Source organism: Furipterus horrens, unplaced genomic scaffold (assembly GCF_987537825.1).
Source record: "Furipterus horrens unplaced genomic scaffold, mFurHor1.1.pri manual_scaffold_5, whole genome shotgun sequence".
NCBI lineage: Eukaryota > Metazoa > Chordata > Mammalia > Chiroptera > Furipteridae > Furipterus > Furipterus horrens.
In genome coordinates, this window is record NW_028327175.1 from 193,183,497 (window position 1) to 193,204,418 (window position 20,922).

Consider the following 20,922-nt stretch of genomic DNA (forward strand, 5'->3'; position numbering starts at 1 on the left):
TAAGGCTCCTATTGTCAAAACAACTATAAAAATGACCTTACAGATTAGTAACATCCAAGGATGAATATAACAGTTGCCTGGCAGCTTTTCAACATACCATGCCTGGGCCACATTCCCAGAGTCAGTGGGTCGGGGGTACTCCTAAGAAATCAACTCTGGTCTACCCTGACACTTAGGACCACCCAACTGTAGCTCAGAGAGCTAAATTCTCTTGTGCAAAGTCACCTGTTAAAGTTAAAAGGTATGGGGAACACAACGGACTTGCCCAAAGTCACATACACCTAAAATGTCATAACCAGGGATAAAACCTGGGTCTGTACACTCTGCCAGCCCTGAGGGCTAGTCAGTATCCTCCCTTTGGATGTACTACTGCCGCAGGGATGCTTATTTATAACAGGAGAAGACACAGAGATTATCCTTAGACACTACAAGATTCAGAGCATCTAGCATGGTCTGAATACACTTTTTCCTACTTGTTCCAAAAGAAGAAATGAAAAGAGAACCCCCACACAGTAGTAAGGACCAGTGAACGTGAGTGATGTGCAGTGAAGTGGAAGCAATGGCCTGTATTGCTGTGTATTCTTTAAACAAATAACAGAAGAGAAGCTACATTACATACACATATTTATATTCTTAGTTCGATTCTGACTGCGTATATTATGAATTCTAATGTAGTGTTATTATACAAACAATTAAGCGAGCAACTCTAGCAAGTATACCGTCAATGCATACAAATGAGGTAGGTAGATAAATAGACAGGTTTGTAGAATTTCAGTCACATGAAAAGAAATACTTTAGAGGTAGGGAAAGAAACACAACCAACATTACTAATGAAATTTGGGTTAAAATTGCTGTAATCCATTTTCTGATGAAATGGTTCAGATGCATTTTACCCAACCCAAAATACATAAGACAGAGATAAAAACGTTCCTTAATAATAATGTACTTCTGATGAGACAGACTATAGAAAATTACACATTTGGTAAATTCATCAGCTAGAAGCAATCAGCAGAGCCCTGGGGGTCACCTTCTGCATGCCCTCACTCTGCTTTCACAAATAATCACCTGAAATGTTAAGGCTTGATGCGAACTTTTTCATCTGCTTCAAACACGCAACGCTCCCTGCTCTTTTATGTCCCACCGGTTAGTCTGAAATTTGGTTAGAGTTTTAACCAAATGCATCCACGTTGGGAAAGTCCCGTCCAGCAGATTGCTCTGGGACTATATTTCAGTGGCAAAAAGCACAAATGCAGAAATACATCCAAAAGCTCCTTTTACAATAAGAATGATCTCTGCACTCAGAGCGATATTTACATAATCATATTCCAGGATTCTGAGACCTTACATACAACCCTTTCCTCGTCATCAGAGTAGAAGGTAGATTAGAAAACTAAAACAGCAAAAAAGGACAGAATGCACTGTACAGAAAAGAAAGCAGAAATTTAAAAGCTTGGGTAGGATCTCTTTATGTGGAAGAGCCTCACCTTGGTTGCCAAAGCTTCAGCGCTTTCTCGGCAAGTCTTCTCTATTTCAAGATGGTTCTGCATGAAATTAACTTCCTCTATGACCATGTGAGAAACTAGGAATGAGAGAAAAAACGTCTCAGCATCCAAAGATTAGTCAGCTATTCCAGAAGCCCACACATCTTGTCCCATGATTAAGAATACTCAGTTCTTTAGCTGGCCAGACCTTTAGGGATCATGAAAAAAAGTGTTTCAGATGCTGCCCTGATTAAATCTTAGCTAATATCTGAAACGTGGAAAGAAAAAAGAACGCAACAAAGAACTTTTATTGCTATTTACACACATTTTAAGAAAGCTATTTAGGATAAATGTTAAGTGTCTAGTTTCTATGTAGCTATATACATAACCACTAAATTAAACAAAAGAACTTCTCAGAAATAAAAAGTGATAAACATGATTTCCTTTTCGTAGCAGGATATAACAGATGGATCTAATAAGGAAAATTAGCTAAAGAAAAAATTTAAAAACTAAATCTTGATCTCATAACAGTCATAACAATGTAAGTTTGGCAACAGTAGTCTTTATTAGTGACAAAGGGGAGTTTACTATCATTTCATAAACTCCAGGACAAAGAAGTATAGCAACAACATTTTGTACTATACTATAATGAAAATAGATGCTAATAAGTGGCATCCTAGACAGTCAGGAAGATTAGGGAAAATAAATTTTACTTGAGACTTAACCAATGCTTGAAAAGTAGTAATTTTCAGATATTTTCGGGAGCCAGTTTATATAGATTGAGATTTAAAGGTACGAAGTTATTTAGAACTTGAACTATACTTTGTAAATCAAGTAAGAAAAATGCCAATTCCTTTCACCCATATTTCTAGTTAAAAGAAAATGCTCAGAATCTCAAACTTACTTAACTGGAGACATGTATACTTACTGGCATTTGTTTGGCTTAAAAAGAGAAAAATTAAGGATACCCAAACGTGAAACCCAACAAAGTTAGGCAAAAAGCACTGGGCTCCCGTAACACAAAGCGAGATTACTTTTGCTTCATTTAAGCTTAATTAACCTGCAATTATGATTAAACTCAGGGGAAAAAATTTCTCTCCAAATTAAATACAAAAATGTATTACTTCCTAAGTCTGTCCCAAGTTCTTATTATGCTAATATTCAAATTCATAAAGCAGCACTAAATGGCCAGAAACATCTCTAACCTTGACATTTTTTCCGGGGTAATAATAATCTCCGGCAAATGCAGGCCAACCAAAAACCACTTAACTAATTAGTAGTTGCAGTCACCGAGAAAAACATGAATCAACACTGTTATTACAAGTGGCACATTTGAGTGGCATCTAATTATGACTTGATGAGTACGATACTTGCATTATCAACATTACTACTGCATCCCATCAGGGCCTAAAAGCTGCTGATGGCATTGACTTCGAGAAACTCCCCCTCAATGGTGCAGCAGCACCCAACAATCGGCTTGGCAGGGGCCCCCCTCACTAAATGACACGTTAAGCGTAATTACTGGTAGACATTGTAAATAAACAGGATTGGAAGTGAAAATTGTACCAAGTGCATAAGACACAATCTGACACATTGGAAGTGGCAGCCTTAATTGAGAGTTTCTTTGACTGCTCAAGATCATTTCAACCGCATTTCTCCGACGACAGTGATTATAACTGTGGAGACAGACGGCATAATGGTATCAGCACTGCTGACAGAGCAGTGAATTAAATTGTATCTGCTGTTGTGTGAAAGCCTTGATGAGAGGTACAGATGCCTTAGTGGTCTTATCATTATAACACAATGGTCATGTTGTCATCAACCTTTCTGGCTCCAATTGAAAAGAAATGATTGTGTGTTGAAGCTCTCCCCCTCCCCCCTCCACCCCACCCCACCCCCTTCTCCTCTTCTATCTCTGGTTCTGAATAGAACCAATTTTCAGAGAGCTATGAAATCACGCAATAGGTCCTAAAACGCAGCTGCCTGGCATACAAACGGGTCCCCATTAAACTGGAATCACACACAATATGTGTTTATGCCAGAAGAACAAATAGAAGCTGAACACAGACCAAGTTTATTCACACACACAAAGCCCATGTAGCTCTTCATCAATATAATTGCCTTTTATATTGTAGTTTAAATAATAGGCTCTATTATTTCCTTAAAATCCTAATATTCCTGGCACTTTATCACTATATTTACAAGGTGGGTTCTTCAAAAATGTGAAGGAAAGAGAAAAGAAACCTATACAATTTTTACAACATCAAATATTACTTTGAATTTTTAGTCTTAACTACTTGACACCCCTGCCACAATCTGGTATTTCCACTATCATAACAAAAGCATAAACACTCTGCATTTTTCATAGGAATTTGACTTTTTATTCAATAACATTCTTGCTCCTGGGAGAGTAAGAAAAATTATTCCACAGCAGTAAGATTTAGGCCTAGCAAAAGGGGGAGAAAAAAAATAACACTTATTTTTTAAACATTTTGTAAAAAACTTCCCTATTATTTAACTTGATAAACTTAGCTGGGGAGCACTAGTCCACACTTTCTCCAAGTCTGATACGGAATACCCCATATCAGGTAGGATGTTTATTTCTTCCTCTAAGTGGGAACAGGAGAAATTTTAAAATTGTGCTTTAATTTTTAGTTTAATTAACTTTCCCCCATGTTAAATCAGGAGCATAGAACCCTACCTACCAACTTCCTAGACTGAAAAGGAAAGAACTTATTTCAAAGGGCGCTGAGACCTTTAAGACGCATGACCCCATTTCCAAAACCCAAAGTCAGGTCACATGACCCAAAACAGAATTTTTTAAATACACCAATATATCTGCACCTTTCAAAGGATAAATATTTTAAAAACTGTTCATTGTTCATTTAAGGATTGGCCCATGGACCTAAATTCTGGCCACGACCAGCACATCTAAAACACCTATAATCTGGATAACATGAAGGTTTTTTTAAAAAAAAGATGAGCTTTAAATAAAATGACCCTATTACTGCAGTTATGTTTTTTGTTTTTTTTTTAATCCTAGTATTTTAGAAATACCTACCAAAATATTTATAGATAAGATGATATGATGGCTGGAATTAGTTTCAAAATAATGTGGGTCAGTGTGAGTGGGCGTGTGGAAGACTGGCCTTGAACTGGTAACTGTTCCAGTTGGATGATGAGTACATGACACTTCGTTACATTATTTTCTCACTTTTGTATAACTTTGAAATTTTCCATAACAAAAATTTTTTAATGACTCTGAACACGCAGAAGTATGACCTAAAAATATACCAATGATTGTTTCTACCAGTCAAGTTGAAGCAGCGAAGTTTGTCTCTCCTTTCGATGACCCCCAAACACTCTTACACACTTGACAGTATTGAATAAATCACAGTGTAGGGTAACTAGTTTTTTTGTTGTTTTTTTACTTGTTTTTGTCTTCTGCTAACTGAGCATTAGAGCAGAGATTTCGTTTTACGCACATCTGAGCCTCTTGCACTGAGCACACTGCTATATACAAAGCCAGTCATCGTGTCTGTGTTTGTGTGAGTGACTGGGAAAATATATCAGGCCCAGTTCATCTGTGAATGCCTTTTTACAAAAATGTTTTCTGTCATGTAGAAGTGCTTAGGGAACAATCACCATCACCATTGCTGAGCCAGGTACGTTATCAGCCTTGTGCTAAATCTCTCTGAAATCCTCCCAACCATCCCAGGAGGTAGGTATTTCCACAGTAACTTTATACGTGAGAACACTGAGGCTCAGAGGAGTTAAGTAACATATCCCAAATGAGAGTTCTAATCAGTAAAGCCCAGCCAAACCTATTTCTAGGTGACTCCAGTTTCTATGCCCTCTTCTAATTTGTCACATTTAAAGGTGACACCACCAATGACGTTGCTTCCTGAGCAAAAACACCTCTCCATCCAGCCAACTCTCGGCAATACTCAGATGCCAGGACGTCTGCAAAGTGTCATGATGAAATGTATCATAAGTTCTTTAGCAACATCAGATTATATAGAAAGGTTTCCATTGTAGTAAGAAAACAGTCACAAAAACTGGCAGAATGGGAAAACTGGTGCGCCCCACACCGGACAAGGGGTCTAACGCTATGGAGGGCTTTATTCGCTTCTACATTCACAGGAGACTGTCTAAGCACGGCTCTGCTATGCAGTGGTTTTTGTGCAGAAACATAGGGCAAAGGCTCAGAAGAGCTGGCAGAGCGCCAAGGATGCATGCACCTTACGTGGTGGGCAAACACGGTTTACAGTTGCGACATCCTTTTGAGTTAATAAAGTCACTGCGATAATCACGAGCTGCATGTCTTCTGCATACGAACAACCATAAAGCTACGCTTGCCCACCCCTGCACGGGCACAAGCAGCTGGGACAAGCATGCTCTTCCCAGTAGGTAAACATTACAGGGAGTCTGATTTCAACTTAGCCCCGAAAGCTCCTTTGCCCGAGAGCCGTCCAAATGGGGAGACTGGTGTCTGAACGCGAACTCACGAAAGGCAAACGGCATAAACTCCATACCAGAGGGCCGTCAAGCGCTGGATGGTGCAATAAAGGAGACAGTGGGGACGGCAACCAGTGTTCCCTGAGCACTAACCATAATGCCAGACACTGTGTTCATCGGCACTTTTCACGTGGATTATCTCATTTAACCCTCAAATAGCCCATGAATCAGGGTCACTCGCCCCAATATTCCTACTGCAGATATTGCTCAGGGCTACCTGATTCACACCAAATGGTGCTTTTCACTGTGATAACTGTCTCGCTCCCTTCCAAATCTGATACCCTACTTTGTGTTCAAAAGCGGTGAACCATAGATACAATTTTTAAGTAAATATTTAAAGCTTTCTCAGTCGCCACTAAAAAAGTCCCACCTGAACTTTTCCCCCTGCACATAGTATGCCAATCCACCGTCAGGAGTTAATTCAGCACATTAACTGGTCACGTCAATGGTACAACTCTTTCGGGTGTGACTCGGTGTCAGCACGAGTGTGAGAACACCCTGCAGTTCCTGCATTAGGGAAGGAGGAACTCCTTCGCGGTTGTAATTCATACATTCATAAACAGGAGACATTTCTGTCCCAGCATACTGGCCTTCAAAGATAGGTAATATCAGTAAGGTTCCCCTTAGACTTTCTTTGTTACAGCCAGACATGTGAAATAAACCTGGTTACTGATATTGAACAATAACGCTTCACTTTTACAGCTATTTACCGTCAACGGGAATAAAATGTTTTGTTATGTAGTTACCAAGTGAACACTTGATGATGTAGTCAAACAGTCTGACTAATACAGCATGTGCAGGACAGGGCAGAAGGGCCCTGCCTCCAAGGGGGAGGGTCACTTTCCCTACTAGAGTCTGGCCTTTTCCAATGACATATTTCCTTGTGATCCTTCTGAGTGTCATCAAATATGTCCTATCTTAGGGGACAGAGTATTAACAAATGTAGATCACATAAAAAATAGCACAGCAAAAATTCAGAAAACTTATGACAAGTTTTGTGGGACTATCACTTTCCTTGGTGAGAGAGCTATTTCAAACATTCAAACTTTTAAAAATGCGTATGTTCTGTGAACCTAGAGTTCCTTTTTTTAAGCAGACCATCAAAAAGATGTGTGTATAAAAATACTTGCCATGGCATTATTTATAATAACTAAAACCCAGAAATAACCCACCAATCACTGAAGAAACACTTAAATAAGTTAAGATACTATCATAAAACAGAATACTATGGGCAACAGTGAAGACTTATATACATCTCTACTGACAAAGATGACCATGGCTTATCAAAAACAGCAAGCAGCAAAACTAAAGGCAAAGTATGATTGTATTTTTTTTGGAGATACACAATTTGTACAGATAAAAGACTAGGAAAAAAAAGACTAAAAAATAATAACATTGGCTTTGCTCAAAAAGTCAAGATAACAAGTAATTTTTGTTCTCTTTTAACTGTTCTGCACAGTAAAATCTTTTGTAGCAAGTACAAACTATCTTTTATAATAACACACTCATAAAACAATAATGCTCATTCCATTTCTTTAAAAATGACAGTAATGCCAGGGTATCTGGGGGCCCAATGAGAAGACAATTCTTGCTTTCTTGCAGGCCCAATGCATCAGTAACAAAACAGGGGACATGCCTACCCACAGAATCCCAACACACAGCTTTGTGTGTTATAATATCCACTGACATGCTTACGTACTTTTCTGAAATTCCTCCAGTTTTCTAACAGCTTCATCTCGTTCTTGCCTAATCTTGTCACACTGAAATGAGAAAAAATAAAAATACTGAATTTGTATCGTGCGTTTGGAAAGACAAGAAAGAGGAAATGTACAAACAATAGCAATATTATGAAAAAAAAAAAAAAAAAACAACAACAGAAAATTAACCTTTTACAAAGCATGAATGATCACACGGTATTTGTACTGCTCAACCAGCCTGGTATGTGTGGCATCGTATCTGGTCAATTTTCTCGGACCTTCTAAGCTAATGAGTCACCTTGCTGCTCATTATCTCCCCAGTAACAGACCAATTTAATATTGTTAAGTTAAAACATATGCGTTCTTTAAGAGAATATTTGTGCTCCTTTTTCAGTAGGTATTTCGCAAACACAGTGAGCACCCCGCTCATCTGCAGGTCAAATTCCCTGAGACCAGATGGTTTCAAATGTCCAGACCACCGGTGGCAAATGGAAGTGACCGCTACATCAAGTGACCACCGCAGGAAGACAGACTGCTGCCACGTGCTCCATGCACTCTCCTGCTCAAGAAAAAAACCATCCTGTACCTTTAAAGTCCTAAGTAAAAGCAGCAGCAATTTAAAAGGGAAGAAGATAAAGGATTCCACAATAAGCACGTATCATTTATATAAACTGACTTTTCATTTTAAAAGGTGGGAGGGCTCACCAAAAAGAGACTTTAGGAGGTAAGATCATAAAAGGCAAAAAAATAACTATTAAAGCATGAGGACTTTTTAGGATATCTAGAATAGAAACAAGTATTTAGTACTTTAACAGACCCTGAAGGTAAAAGTGAAGTTTTTAAAAGCCTAATGTTCATCATGAGAACTGAATTCAATTTACCCTGAACTTCACAAAACAGGAAAGTATAACACGTTTAGAAAGATTTTCATCCAAAATGTCTAAAAGTTTAAAAAGTGATTTTAGCTATTAGTGATCATTAAAATCTTAATTTTGTGGATTATGATACTGAGGACCATTTGAATAACACACAACTTTAAATTATATTTTAATCCTACAATGCCAGATAAATATATAGGGATTGCATGCCTTTGGAAATGTTCAAGTTTTTATGGCTAAAACATAATGATGCCACAGATAATTTGAAAAACCCAAATTAAAAGAGTGAGATATTCTCCTCTGGTAGAGGAGAAACAGAGTGACAGCGAGAGTTGGAAACTCACCTGCTGCTGGTGGTGTGCCAAGAGGCATAAATACTTGGAAATAAATGACCTAAGTTGAAAGTGCACACGTGCCACGTGCAACTCAGCAGTTCTACGTCTATTACTAGAATCTCTCGCATTGTGTACAAAATGATCTACACAAATACGTTCGGCATTTATAGTAACAATAAATCATGGTACAGTCGTAAACTGCACTGCAAAACATGCAGTGCAAATGAATGACCTCGAGCTCTATTATCAACACAGATAAACCTCAAAAACCACAATGTTGGTTCTGTCTGGTTTGGCTCCGTGGATTGAGCACCAGCCTGTGAACCAAAGGGTTGCTGGTTTGATTCCCAGTCAGGCACGTGCCTGCGTTGCTGGCAAGGTCCCCAGTTGGGGACGTGCGAGAGGCAACCACACATTGATGTTTCTCTCCCTCTCTCCCTCGCTTCACCTCTCTCTAAATAAATAAATAAACAAAATATTTTTTTTAAACCACAATGTTTAGTAAAAGGAGTTGTAGAATATACACCAAATTATATATTTACACACATTTTATATACTTGTATATGTACATTTCATGATACAGATGGCATATATAAAAATATAAAAACATGAAATAGAAGGATATACATACAACATTTATGACAGAAGACAGGGAGGTGAAGAGAGCTATGATTGGGTGACAGAGGCTATATTCAATAATTTTTTCTGCAGCATTTTTTATTTTTAAATTTCAAAAAAATGACAGTTAATTTTGTACATTGCGTATTTGTTAAATTATTCTCTGCCCTTTTCTGTGCTTTTAAAATAAAGGAAAAGTTAAAAGGCAAACAGTTCTGTTTTCCTCTTCAATCTCTCAAGAACTCAAACTTTAAAAAAACCACTTGGGTAAATCCATTCTGACTAGAGTATGTGAACCAAGTACATGGTGCTAACTTGGCAAGGCTGTTCACTACATCCTGACTTAGACCCTCCTCCACAAGAGGGGTCAGGCTGGACCATAAAGCAGAAGGCATACAGCAGTCCCCCCCTTATCCACGGGGGACACCAACCAAGACCCCCAGTGGAGGCTTCAAACTGCTGACAGTAGCAAACCCTATTATATAATGTGTTTTTTCCTATACATAGACACCTATCGTAATGTTTAATTTATAAATTAGGCACAATAAGAGATTAACAACAATAACTAATAATAAAATAGAACAATTATAAAATACTGTAGTAAAAGTTATATTAATGTAGTGTGTCTCCGCCACCTCTCTCTCTCTCTCTCTCTCTCTCTCTCTCTCTCTCTCTCTCTCCTTCTTTCTCTCTCAAAATCTCTGATGACCCATCTGATAAATGAGAGAACCCCTAAGTAACTAATGTGTGGGTAGCATACCCAGCATGGATAAGCTAGACAAAGAGCTGACTAACATCAGAAGATTTCATTGTGCTACTCAGAATGGCATGCAAGTTAAAATTATGACCTGTTTATTTCTGAAATTATCCATTTAATATTTTCACACCCTGGTTGACCATAGGTAACTAAAACTGCAGATAAGTGGGGACAACTGTATTCTTTCATTAAGGTTTTGTTGTGAAAATCTATTCTCTATAAAAAAAAAATTTTTAAGTTTGTCTAATATAGTTTCTAGTTCCAGCTTAACAAATCAACTGCATTTCTTTTCTTTGGTGTTTCAAATTATAAAAACTAGAGTTCTGGGTTCTCAAATAAGCTTTATTAAATCCTTCAGTATACAGCAAACTGTTTGATCCTTAACTTTCTGCCGCTGCTAGCCAGTTGTTTCAGCGACGTTTCCTTGTTTTGTAGAATGTGCTTTGTTTGTTCTGTACTTCCCCACTGCCCTGCCAGTCTGCTCACCAACCTCCAACAATGCACAGTATAAAGTACAAAAAGAAACACGTGTGATTAGGATCCTGAGTTACGACTGCCAAATAAAATACATCTATCTAGTGTTTTCTTTCAAATTAATTTCATGTTTCTCCCATCCGGCATTTCTGAAGGGTGTAAGATAACCTGTGGAAAACTGTCTTTATCTAAGAGCTGGGGCTTGGGAGTGCCGCTCCTTACTTAATGTCCCTTGGATTCTTCTATATACCTCTCAAAGCTTCACCCAAAAGAATGAGAGATTAATTTCATTCTCATTTAAATCAAATAGCTAGAGTTGTCACTGAGACTTTGACGAAGAAATGAAATGGGCATCTTAAACAGGACGGTATTGTATCTACTCTGACCTGAAAAAGGCCACCCCTGACTTCACACGTAAGCCACCAATGCAGCTACCATTTACTGATCATTAACCACACAGGACAGTTTTAGGTAGTCTTCTACCAGTCCCCACCAAGGTGCTGGGTGACAGGCTTGGGTTAATAACAGGTGCCAACATCACAGTCTCCTTCCAGCATGCAAGTTGCCAGTTCCCGTTGTCCAGCTATGTGCCTTTCCACTAACCCTGGAGTCTTCACCAGCAGATGCGAAAGCTGTCTCCCGTCCCCAGCTGTGTTCTATCAGGGGTCTTCGTGTTGCCTGGCTTTCTATTTTCTGCAGCTACATTATGGTAGAACTGGCAGCCGCAGAATTCACCATCTGCTATGATTACTGAAAGGGGTGTGTGCTGGGGGGAGGGGCCTACACATGCGGCAAAGGCAGCTTATTCTCACCCAGAGCTGAACAAAATGTGAAGGACACTCGCATTTACGAAGCAAAACTCCAAACGGCCACTTACTTCATCATTTTAAGTGCACCCACAAAAATATCTTGTAATCTTTCTTTCATTCTACCCGCAGAGAGAAGTCAGCAAGGGTTCTGGGCGTTTTGGGAAGAATGTTTTACCTTTATGTCCCCCAGAAGCCCCTCACCCTTCCTACCCCTTCCCCTACCCAGCTCCTGCAGCTGCACTATTTGTAGAAATGGCTTCTTTTTGTCTGAGAACTGCTCACGAAGACTTTGCAATAGCAACAGATGTTCGTGGACCCACATCACTTAATTACGATGCCCCATGAGTCTCTGCAGCTCAAGGCTGGGGTAGAACCCAGCGGCAAAAGTGCTGGCTGGTTTAAGCAAGATGGATAACAATTATGTCTATTCTAGAGTTTCTATCTGGCTGTTTATGAAGTTGTGAATTGATCAGAGGTTGGCCTTGCTGGTTTTGAAAGCTCTTAATATTAGAAGCCCTGGCTATTCTCCAGATCTCTTCCTTGAGCCTCATCCAGGCAGATACCTGGCTTCTGAAACTAATGCAGCAGTTCAAAGCGCCAGCAGACTGACTCTAAGAGGAAAGTCTTTCCATTGTGAACTGGCGTTACCCGCTCCCCTACCAAAATGAACAACTCTGATCTCTCTCCCACGTGTATCATCCGATTTACTGTTTATACGAAAATGTCTGCTTAACAGGGCTCAGCACAAGGACAGATAACTTATGTAGACACTGAGACATCTTTAAATTTTGCTGCGTGCACATTTTATGCAAGTAAACCCCCAGTATTCTGAATTGTGTCTGACTTCTACGAATATCACCATTCATTTTTATCTCCATGGAGCACAAAGGCAGTGGGGTGACACCAGCCTATAGAAAGGCCAGTCTCAGGCCCAAGAAGTGCGCACACATACTATGTACACACAATAACCAACAGCGTAGACAATCTATACACAGCTAAGCACCTCACCGTGGGCTGAGTCAGACTTCTAAGCAGATGGCGACTATAATCACTAAATGCCTCTATTTCCTTCCTCGAGCCTTGAACAAATTATTTCTACAGCACTGACACGTGCCAAGGCACTGTGGTAAGCACTGGGGGCAATACAGCGGGAAACCTGATAAACGATGTGCTCTCACAACATATGTGATTTACCAAAAAAGATCAACAGATGAAGCGAGCAGTTTCTACAATGAGAGAAATACTGCCCTGGAGGAACGCACAGCGGAGGCTGTAACACCAAGTCTGGAGAGGCAACCGCCCCACACCGTGTTCACTAATTTTCTTACCGTTCATTCTTTTTACGTCCAGTTACAGTATTTAAACATTTAAACATGCAAGGAATCGGAATTGTACATATTTACCTGTTTTAGAATCTTTGGCGACGTACCTTAAGGACCATCAAATCATTTTTAATAACAATTGACCATTATATTGTTCCACTTCTGTAAGTTTGGCTAGAACTTGACTGGGGCTTATTCTTAAAGAACACAGTAAGTTAAATCAGTCGCCCTAGGCTGGAATTCCTTCCGCTCCCTCTTTTGGTGGCGGGTTTTTTTTTTTTTGTTTTTTTTTTCTTTCAAGGCAAGGTTCCTTCCCTCCAATTTTCACAGGCAATAAAGTAGTAGCTGCCTGTCTTACAGCGTTCTCCAAATTCTAGGTATTGTGCGGGAGAGGGAAACACATGTCATCAGAACAGAGGTCCCTGCTCTTTGTTTCTGGATAGATTGCTGTTAATAAGAGACTCATTTTCACTTTCAAACTGCTAAGTAATTACTTTTTCTCTGGCACAACCACTTGTCACTCTGTTCTAAAGAAACTGCATGTATGTGGATGTATTATGCATGAACAGTCAGCATAATGCGTGCAGAGCTTGCTCCTTACAGTGGCTTCTTTATTGAATTTTTTTCTTTTTTTTAAATAAAAATACTTGGGGACCTTCATCTCTGAAATGTACACAAAAGGAAGAAAATTTAACAATAGACAACTGAGCCAAGATGCAAACAGTATCATATACCTTGCTTCTTGAAACATAAGTCTGCCTCATTCCCTTTTCATTCATTGTTCCTGGCAAGCTGACAGACGGCCTGACGCACCATGACGGCAGCTCACCCCAACGGTGGCTCATCAGCCACTCAAACACGTATTCGCTTCAAAACTCGATCTCAGTTCATAATATTAAACACAAATACTGTTTAAAGGCAGACATTCTTCTAGTACACAGGTTTCCTTCTTTTTATGTACGCTCCACACACACCCCCTCCACCCTCAGAAAGTTGAAAGCTATTCCATTAAAAGCTCACTGAGACTTTGCTCCCCGCCACCCCATCATTAAAAAAAAAAAAAAAATTATGATGAAGATTCTGAATGAGTCAGAATGCCTTTCAATTGTAGAAGCAGGACTAGCATTTGATTATGATAATTGCCTCACAAACAAAATAAAACATTTTATTTTGTTCATTCCAGAATAAATGGTCCTCTATGTTTCCATACCCCCCAAAAATAGATAGGGATGGGTTGCTGACTGCAATGTGACAGACTTTCTTACTTTGTTAACATACTGTCGATAATGTTATTCGGGAACTAGGCAAAAAAAAAAAAAAGGTAGCACCTTTCTATAAATTCCATTTATCTCGATGTTAAAAAAAAAAACCCTGAAGTTTTTACATTTTAATCCAACCCACACAACTTGTATCCTATATATTTTAATAATGAACTTTTGTTGATAAAATGTGATAAGTGCCTAAGAAATAAGACTGATGTTTTATTACAAAGAAGCAAACAATCAATGCTGCCTGTAAGAGAGTGACAGAAGACTTTGAAAATAGTGAGTGACATTTAAGCCAAGCATAAGGAGCTAGTAAGGGCTTGTCACATGGAATTGAGTAGGAACTTTGTCTTTTTCTGCTTTTCCCATTCCACCCCAAACTCTAGGTATTCACTTACATCATCAGGATTTATGAGTTATTTGTCAACCCTCGTTACAGTAATTTTACTGAAGACTGGGACCTTCATATGCATTTTTGTATGCCCCAGTACTCAGAAGGCATTCATCAAAAAGTTTTCCCTTCAAAAGCTTTCCTATAAACTCAAAAAGATTCTGATCATTGATATATTTTTTAAAAAACCAACCACAAAATGATCAACATTACATTTTTCTTAAAAAGGAAAAGATCATGAAAACTTGGGCCCATCCCCCCAAATCTCCTGCTCTTGCCCTTGGAAGTATGTGAGGAATGCAGTAGGTCAGAAACAATACGCACACACGCACACGTGCACGTTTTTCTGACGCCAGATAGACAGCCAACTTGCAGGGCTTTAAATACAAACGGATAGACAAATGATACGGAAATGTACGGAGTCTGATAATTTGTGGAATTAAATTCATATAGAAAGTTCATGAGCTAACAATCAAGAATGGTGAATAAAACCAAGACCGTTCCGGAAAAAGAGTTAATGAGCTCCTGTAAGTTTACCTGCTCCAGAGAGGCCCTTTGTGGTTAGAAAAACCCATGTATGAGCCTAGAGGTGGTTAAATCCTGAGGTCCTGTTCTCTGTGAAATGGAGCTGACCCAGGGCTCTCGGAAGCATCAGACAAGGAAGATAAGTGGATGTACATGACTCACAGCGATTTCTTAACAAACACTGCCTGTTAAGCAACTGCCTGCTCTGGAGAGATCCCTGTCCTACCACTTGTCTCAACAGAGGAGATTCCACACAAGGCTTAAGGAGATCTTACCCGAAGGAATCACACCCACTGTCTCTTCCCACTAATAAGGTTCATGACCTGGCAACAAAGATAGTCAGACTGAATGTGGACTACGGTCCCTTCCACTCCTGCAGAATTTCCCCACATCAAATGAACTATGGCCAATGGGGTCTTACTTTAGATTCCTACCCTTGCTTGACTTATCTGCACTCTGGTGCAGAGCCGTGAAGCAAGAATGGCCATTCACCTACAGTTGCTGATGTGGAGCAGGCAAAGCTCATCCAGCCAGGTACAGGAAGGGCTTTGCCAGAGAAAACAGTGTACTCCGTTTACCACCTCCGGAACTGAAGCTGCTTCTTCTACTCATTCTTTGCTGTTTAAAAGGCTTTTATTATATGTTGCCCTCCTTGGTAACAAGGCCCTCCTTTTGGGGGAAAAGCCTTCAGTAATAAGCCTGCTAGTCTTTTAACAGAAGATAAACAGAATGTGGAGAACTTAAAACCACTCTAGTTTGTTTGACCCAACCACGCAGCATTTCATTTCCTTTCTCCCCATTTCTGTTAATAGTTACTCTTAAAGAATTAGAACAGAAGCAGGTCAATAAGGCATACAGACGTTACGAAAGTATTGGGCGGGCCATCCTCTGTGTAGAGAAACATGTAAACAGTCAATGGACTAAGATAACTTATAACCCTTCTTTTACCAAAAGCATTTTACCTATAAATCCACTCTCCTAACATGATTCACTTAAAACCTCAAAGCAGAAAGTGGCTCTCAGTTAAACAACCATTATTACCACCACCAACAGATGTTTCTAAAACATCTACTATTTTTAGGGCATTGCTAGGTCTAACTAGAAGGCAAGAATTAAAGAAGAAAAAGAGCCCTGGCTGATGTGACTCAGTGGATTGAGCACCAGCCTGCAAACCAAAGGGTCACTGGTTTGATTCCCATTTGGGGCACATGCTTGGGTTGCGGGCCAAGTCCCCAGTTGGGGACACAAGAGAGGCAACCATACATGGATGTTTCTCTCCCTCTCTTTCTCCTTCCCTTCCCCTCTCTCTGGGAATAAATTAAAATCTTAAAAAAAAGAAAAAAAAAAAAAAGAAGAAGAAAAAACAAAAGTTGACTCTTCTTCCTCTTATGCTATGTATTCATTTTCTTCTCTCCTTCCTTCTCCATCATATGAAGATACCTACTGGCTTTCCCTCCTCATACCTTCGAGATTAAGTCACAGAGTTTTCCTGAATGAGCCCTTCCAACTGGTTTTGCTCTTCCCCTCTTGGGCCACGAACATCCATGTAAGATACTCAATCAATTGATAAATTCTGGGCCCTTTCTCCTACAGCTGGAAGATAGTTGGATATTTAGAAAAAGAGGCTCAAGCTACCTAGCTACATCACCCACTGGCTTCACTCTGAAGTTGTGGGTACAAGATCTAAGCACAAACTCCCCCACCTGTTGGCATCCTCAGGACACCCGTGATTTTTGGTGTTTATGACAATAGATTTAGAAACTTTGTCAAATTATTTTCTGTGACCTTCTTACCATATTAGAGATGCATATACCAGCCACATTCTATCATAGATATTTTCATTACCCCCACCTACCAAAGAGTTATTTACAAGTGAGGAAAGGAGCCTCAAAACTGGGTGGAAAATAATGATTTAAAAATCCATTATTATAATCTGATTTGAACTAAAATACTTATTATTAATATCACCAAGCATACTATAGCTATATAGGTGGCAAATGAATATGAGTGAAAAGCTAAATATGATTCCTAAGGGCTCAATAAATGCCCCCAAATATGCCACAAGTTTTACAAATATTTAGCTCACTACTAGTTTTCGTTACAGTTCTTATTCCAAAATTGTAAAGATGATGTTTCATAATTTACAGCAACAATGACCACCTTCTTTAATAATAACAAGGGACCTGTTTTATTAATTTTCTAATAAAATTAATAAAACATGGATGTTCTGCTTTGAAATATTTGGTCTATCAAAGTAATTTCTAAAAGTAAATGTTGTTTATATCTAAAAACAATGATAGATAGTTCTGCTCTCTCTCTTACTTTTCATTTTCTATTCAGTCCCTCTACGTTTTTTTTTATTTGTTATTTGTTTGCTTATTTATTTTTAGAGAGAGGGGAAAGGAGAAAGAGAGGGAGAGAAACATCACTGTGTGGTTGCCTCTCACTTGCACCCCCAACTGGGGACCTGACGTGCAACCTAGTCATGTGCCCTGACTGGGAATCGAACCAGCGACACTTGGTTCCCAGGCCAACGCTCACTCCACTGAGCCACACCAGCCAGGGTTCCTCTACTTTTTTTAACTTAAGTCTTCCCTTCCATTTGCATGTGTGTATGCATATATATCCACACCCCCAAATATTCACAAACCTTAAATAAACATGTTCAAGAGGCAAAAAGGTAAGTAGTTTGTAAAAGTAAGGAGATTTCGATTACTTAACAGTTTAAAAATAAAACATCCAGACTCCCTGGAAATATTCATCAGGCTTCCCCATCTACACATGGGGTATTTTTCAATTTCCAGTATATTATTCATATACTTAGAGGAACTCAACATACTAATGGTTTATGGAGGCCTCTGGGCTAACCAGCAATGATTAATTCCAAACAGTTCTCTCCAGAACCTAGTTATGTCTAAACCCTCAAAGCAAATGTCTCAGCCCTCCAATTCCAGCACTAGAATCCCAAATGGGACTACTGGGGAAAAGTACAATTCTTGGGGGCCTGAGTTGCTTGGCCTGGTGCCTCGCTGCACATTTAGCCGTGTAGTTAATCTCCCAGAGCAGCGCCCACTGTGCCCTGCCTGCTATTCTTTACCATCTGGAGCCTGGAGTTGATATAAGCTTGAACCACACAAGCAGGAGAAAAGAAAGGAAAAAAAAAAAAAAAACACACACACAACCTCTCATTCACATTTAACTGAAATTGGTGGCAGAACAATACGCCATGCCATCTAGGCTTTTTACACATGTAAGAAAGGAAAGAAAGGGTAAGTACAAACCTTCTCCTTTGTTTTCTGGTTCTCTGCTCTAAGATCTTCATATTCGCCTATTGCTAAAAGAAAAGAAAAAAAAAAAAGGAAGCAACGTTATAACACTACCAAAAGTTTACTGTAGAAACACCCGGGAACCCTGTTGTCTGGTGTCTAGGTTGGGGGTGGGCGCAGAAGAGGCCACAGAAGGAGGGCTTCTACTTTTAAAAGTTAAAGAAGAAAAAGAGACCGCAGCAGATGTGAGCCCACCAGGCCGAGTTCCGGTTCTCCCTGGCTCATCAGGAAGGTCTGTGAGTCAAAAGTGACCTATGACAGGTCACTTCTCTTTGAGACTCAGGACTTGGTCCTGGCAGGTGGGTGTTCTCCAAAGTTTCTTCCAGCACTATCAGTCTGTGGTGCTATAATGAAAGGTTTATTTTTAAAATCAGCTGCCAGAAAATAAAGGAGGCTTACACGTCCAACTCACTGCCTGCTTCATCCACAGAGCGAAAAGTTCCCACTCCGGGCACTCGGCTAAGAACAACTACTTTCAGGCACGGCAAGGTTCTCATTTACCAGGCCTTGACCAGCTACCAGCCAGATTCATTTCACCAGGTTGGAAAAATATGTGAATTATTTGAAAATAGTTGCAACTCTATGGGAAAAACAGTAGTTTTTAACTGAAAACCCTCCATTGCCAGAAAAATTAAGTCACCTGAACCCCCACATTCATCTTTTAGCCAAAGCACCATTTTCAGATACCCTCGCAGTTGAGAATACTGCATTTAGAGCCCATGACCGTAGGAAAGAGAATGATCTGGTGTCATTGACGGAGCAGATGCCTAAGGTGGGCCTCGCAGAACTGCAGCCCACTTCCGGACCAGCACCTTGACTGCTACCAGGCACCAGAAAAATCATCAGATTGGAATGTTTTTGCTTTCTAAAAATGTAATTGGGTTTATCTACAAAAAGTTTTCCCTTACAAAAAAAAAAACAAAGGACAAACAGAACTTCCTATTTCTATGAATAACCTAAAGACAGAAATAAAAAATCTGAAACCAGCGGCTTGAAGAACATCCCAACTATCTGGTCATTAATTCTCTTTTTTTTTAATATCTTATTTATTTATTTTTTAGAGAGTGGGGAAGGAAGGGAAAAAGAGAGGAAGAGAAACATCAATGTGTGGTTGCCTCTCCCGCGCCCCCAACGGGGGACTTGGCTCACAACCCAGACATGTGCTCTGACCGGGAATCGAACTGGCAACCCTTTTGTCCACATGCTGGCGCTTAATCTACTGAGCCACACTAGCCAGGTCTGGTCATTAATTCTAGAGGTGTATGAGTCTAATCACTGATCAGAGAGCACCCCAGAAACAGACAATTTACAAGGTAAAGTACCTGTTTTATTTCCTCCCATCACGACCCAGAGTTTAGAGTTGCTACTATGATGGTAGGACCAAAATCTTAAAATCAAATTCAAATGAACAAATACTTTTGAGATTATACCACCAACGCCCAGAAGTCTTATTAGCACTACATGACCATCTAAATAAGAATTACAGGACAATTTTGCTGAAGCCACACCCAAAAATAATCCTTAAAAATTAGCCCATTAAATAGCTGAATGTATACATGTAAAGATACAGCTTTTTAAAAATAATTAATTTTCAACAGAAAAGATTAGCCATAAAACGCAGCTGTCTGCATACCAGCTCCTCATCAGACTCCACCACACAAATCCCTACTAGTGCTCTGAAAATATATACTGTATTGAGAAACTTTGCATTAGTTTACTTGACATTTAAAAGTATCTATAGATGAGGCTGAAAATCGAAATTGATTTCTCACTCTATTCTTGATGACCTACTTTACAGAGGTACAAAACAAACAATAAAGGCTTATAAAACCATTCTCTCATATGGATGTTAGGAAAATTGTTTCTATTTAAAACATCAGATAATGGCTCTGGAGCCTTTTTTTAAATACCGATACTATTCTCCCATTATATTGCCAACAGAATCCAGATGAAACATTCTGGACTCCCAGTTACTGGGTCTTCATGAAAAGCATTCATGAAGAACCCTTCACCTATCGTATCTTCCTGGACATCACAGAAAACATGCTTTACTGTGATTATATGTGACTTGAAAAATAGTAATAAAGCCGGATACAGGGAAAGGAGATAAAAAGGGTGCGAAGAAATTCAACCACTTGGTAGTGGGAGGGGGGCGCTCGGGGTATAGAGCACAAAAGGAAAGAAAAACAGTCACTAATGTTTTTATTTCTTTGAAGTTAGAAAGCCAGGCTCACTGCTTTAAATAATATTTACACACACCCCACAGTGATTACATACGTATCCATCCTCAGCAAACCTGGCAAAAACTGAAGTGACCTACATTATTCAGCTACTTTTTTGGCAACACTACAGGGTCACAGAGAAAAGCCTTCTTGTTGTTCCAGAACTGGCCCCCAGTTTGAAAAGTGGAAGTCAGTTGGACCGCTCAAGAGAGCTGATGAGAGGACCCTCCAGATCGTGAACGAACCAATGCAACAGGAAGGATGAATTGGGCCAACTCTCTGCCACAGGAAAAAGTCAGCTCTC

The 20,922-nt window shown here is 39.5% G+C and overlaps 1 protein-coding gene across 3 annotated transcripts in view; it reads right to left on the reverse strand.

Annotated features, from left to right (window-relative positions):
- Positions 1–20,922, reverse strand: part of SHTN1 (shootin 1) — a 97,595-nt gene that overhangs the window by 62,600 nt on the left and 14,073 nt on the right. For all 3 annotated transcript variants that reach the window (XM_090278663.1, XM_090278666.1, XM_090278665.1), the window contains exons 2-4: positions 18,352–18,404; positions 7,699–7,759; positions 1,485–1,579 (exon numbers count right to left, since the gene is read on the reverse strand). In XM_090278663.1, the coding sequence (XP_090134789.1) occupies positions 1,485–1,579; positions 7,699–7,759; positions 18,352–18,404 (209 nt within the window). The remainder of the gene's footprint in view (positions 1–1,484; positions 1,580–7,698; positions 7,760–18,351; positions 18,405–20,922) is intronic.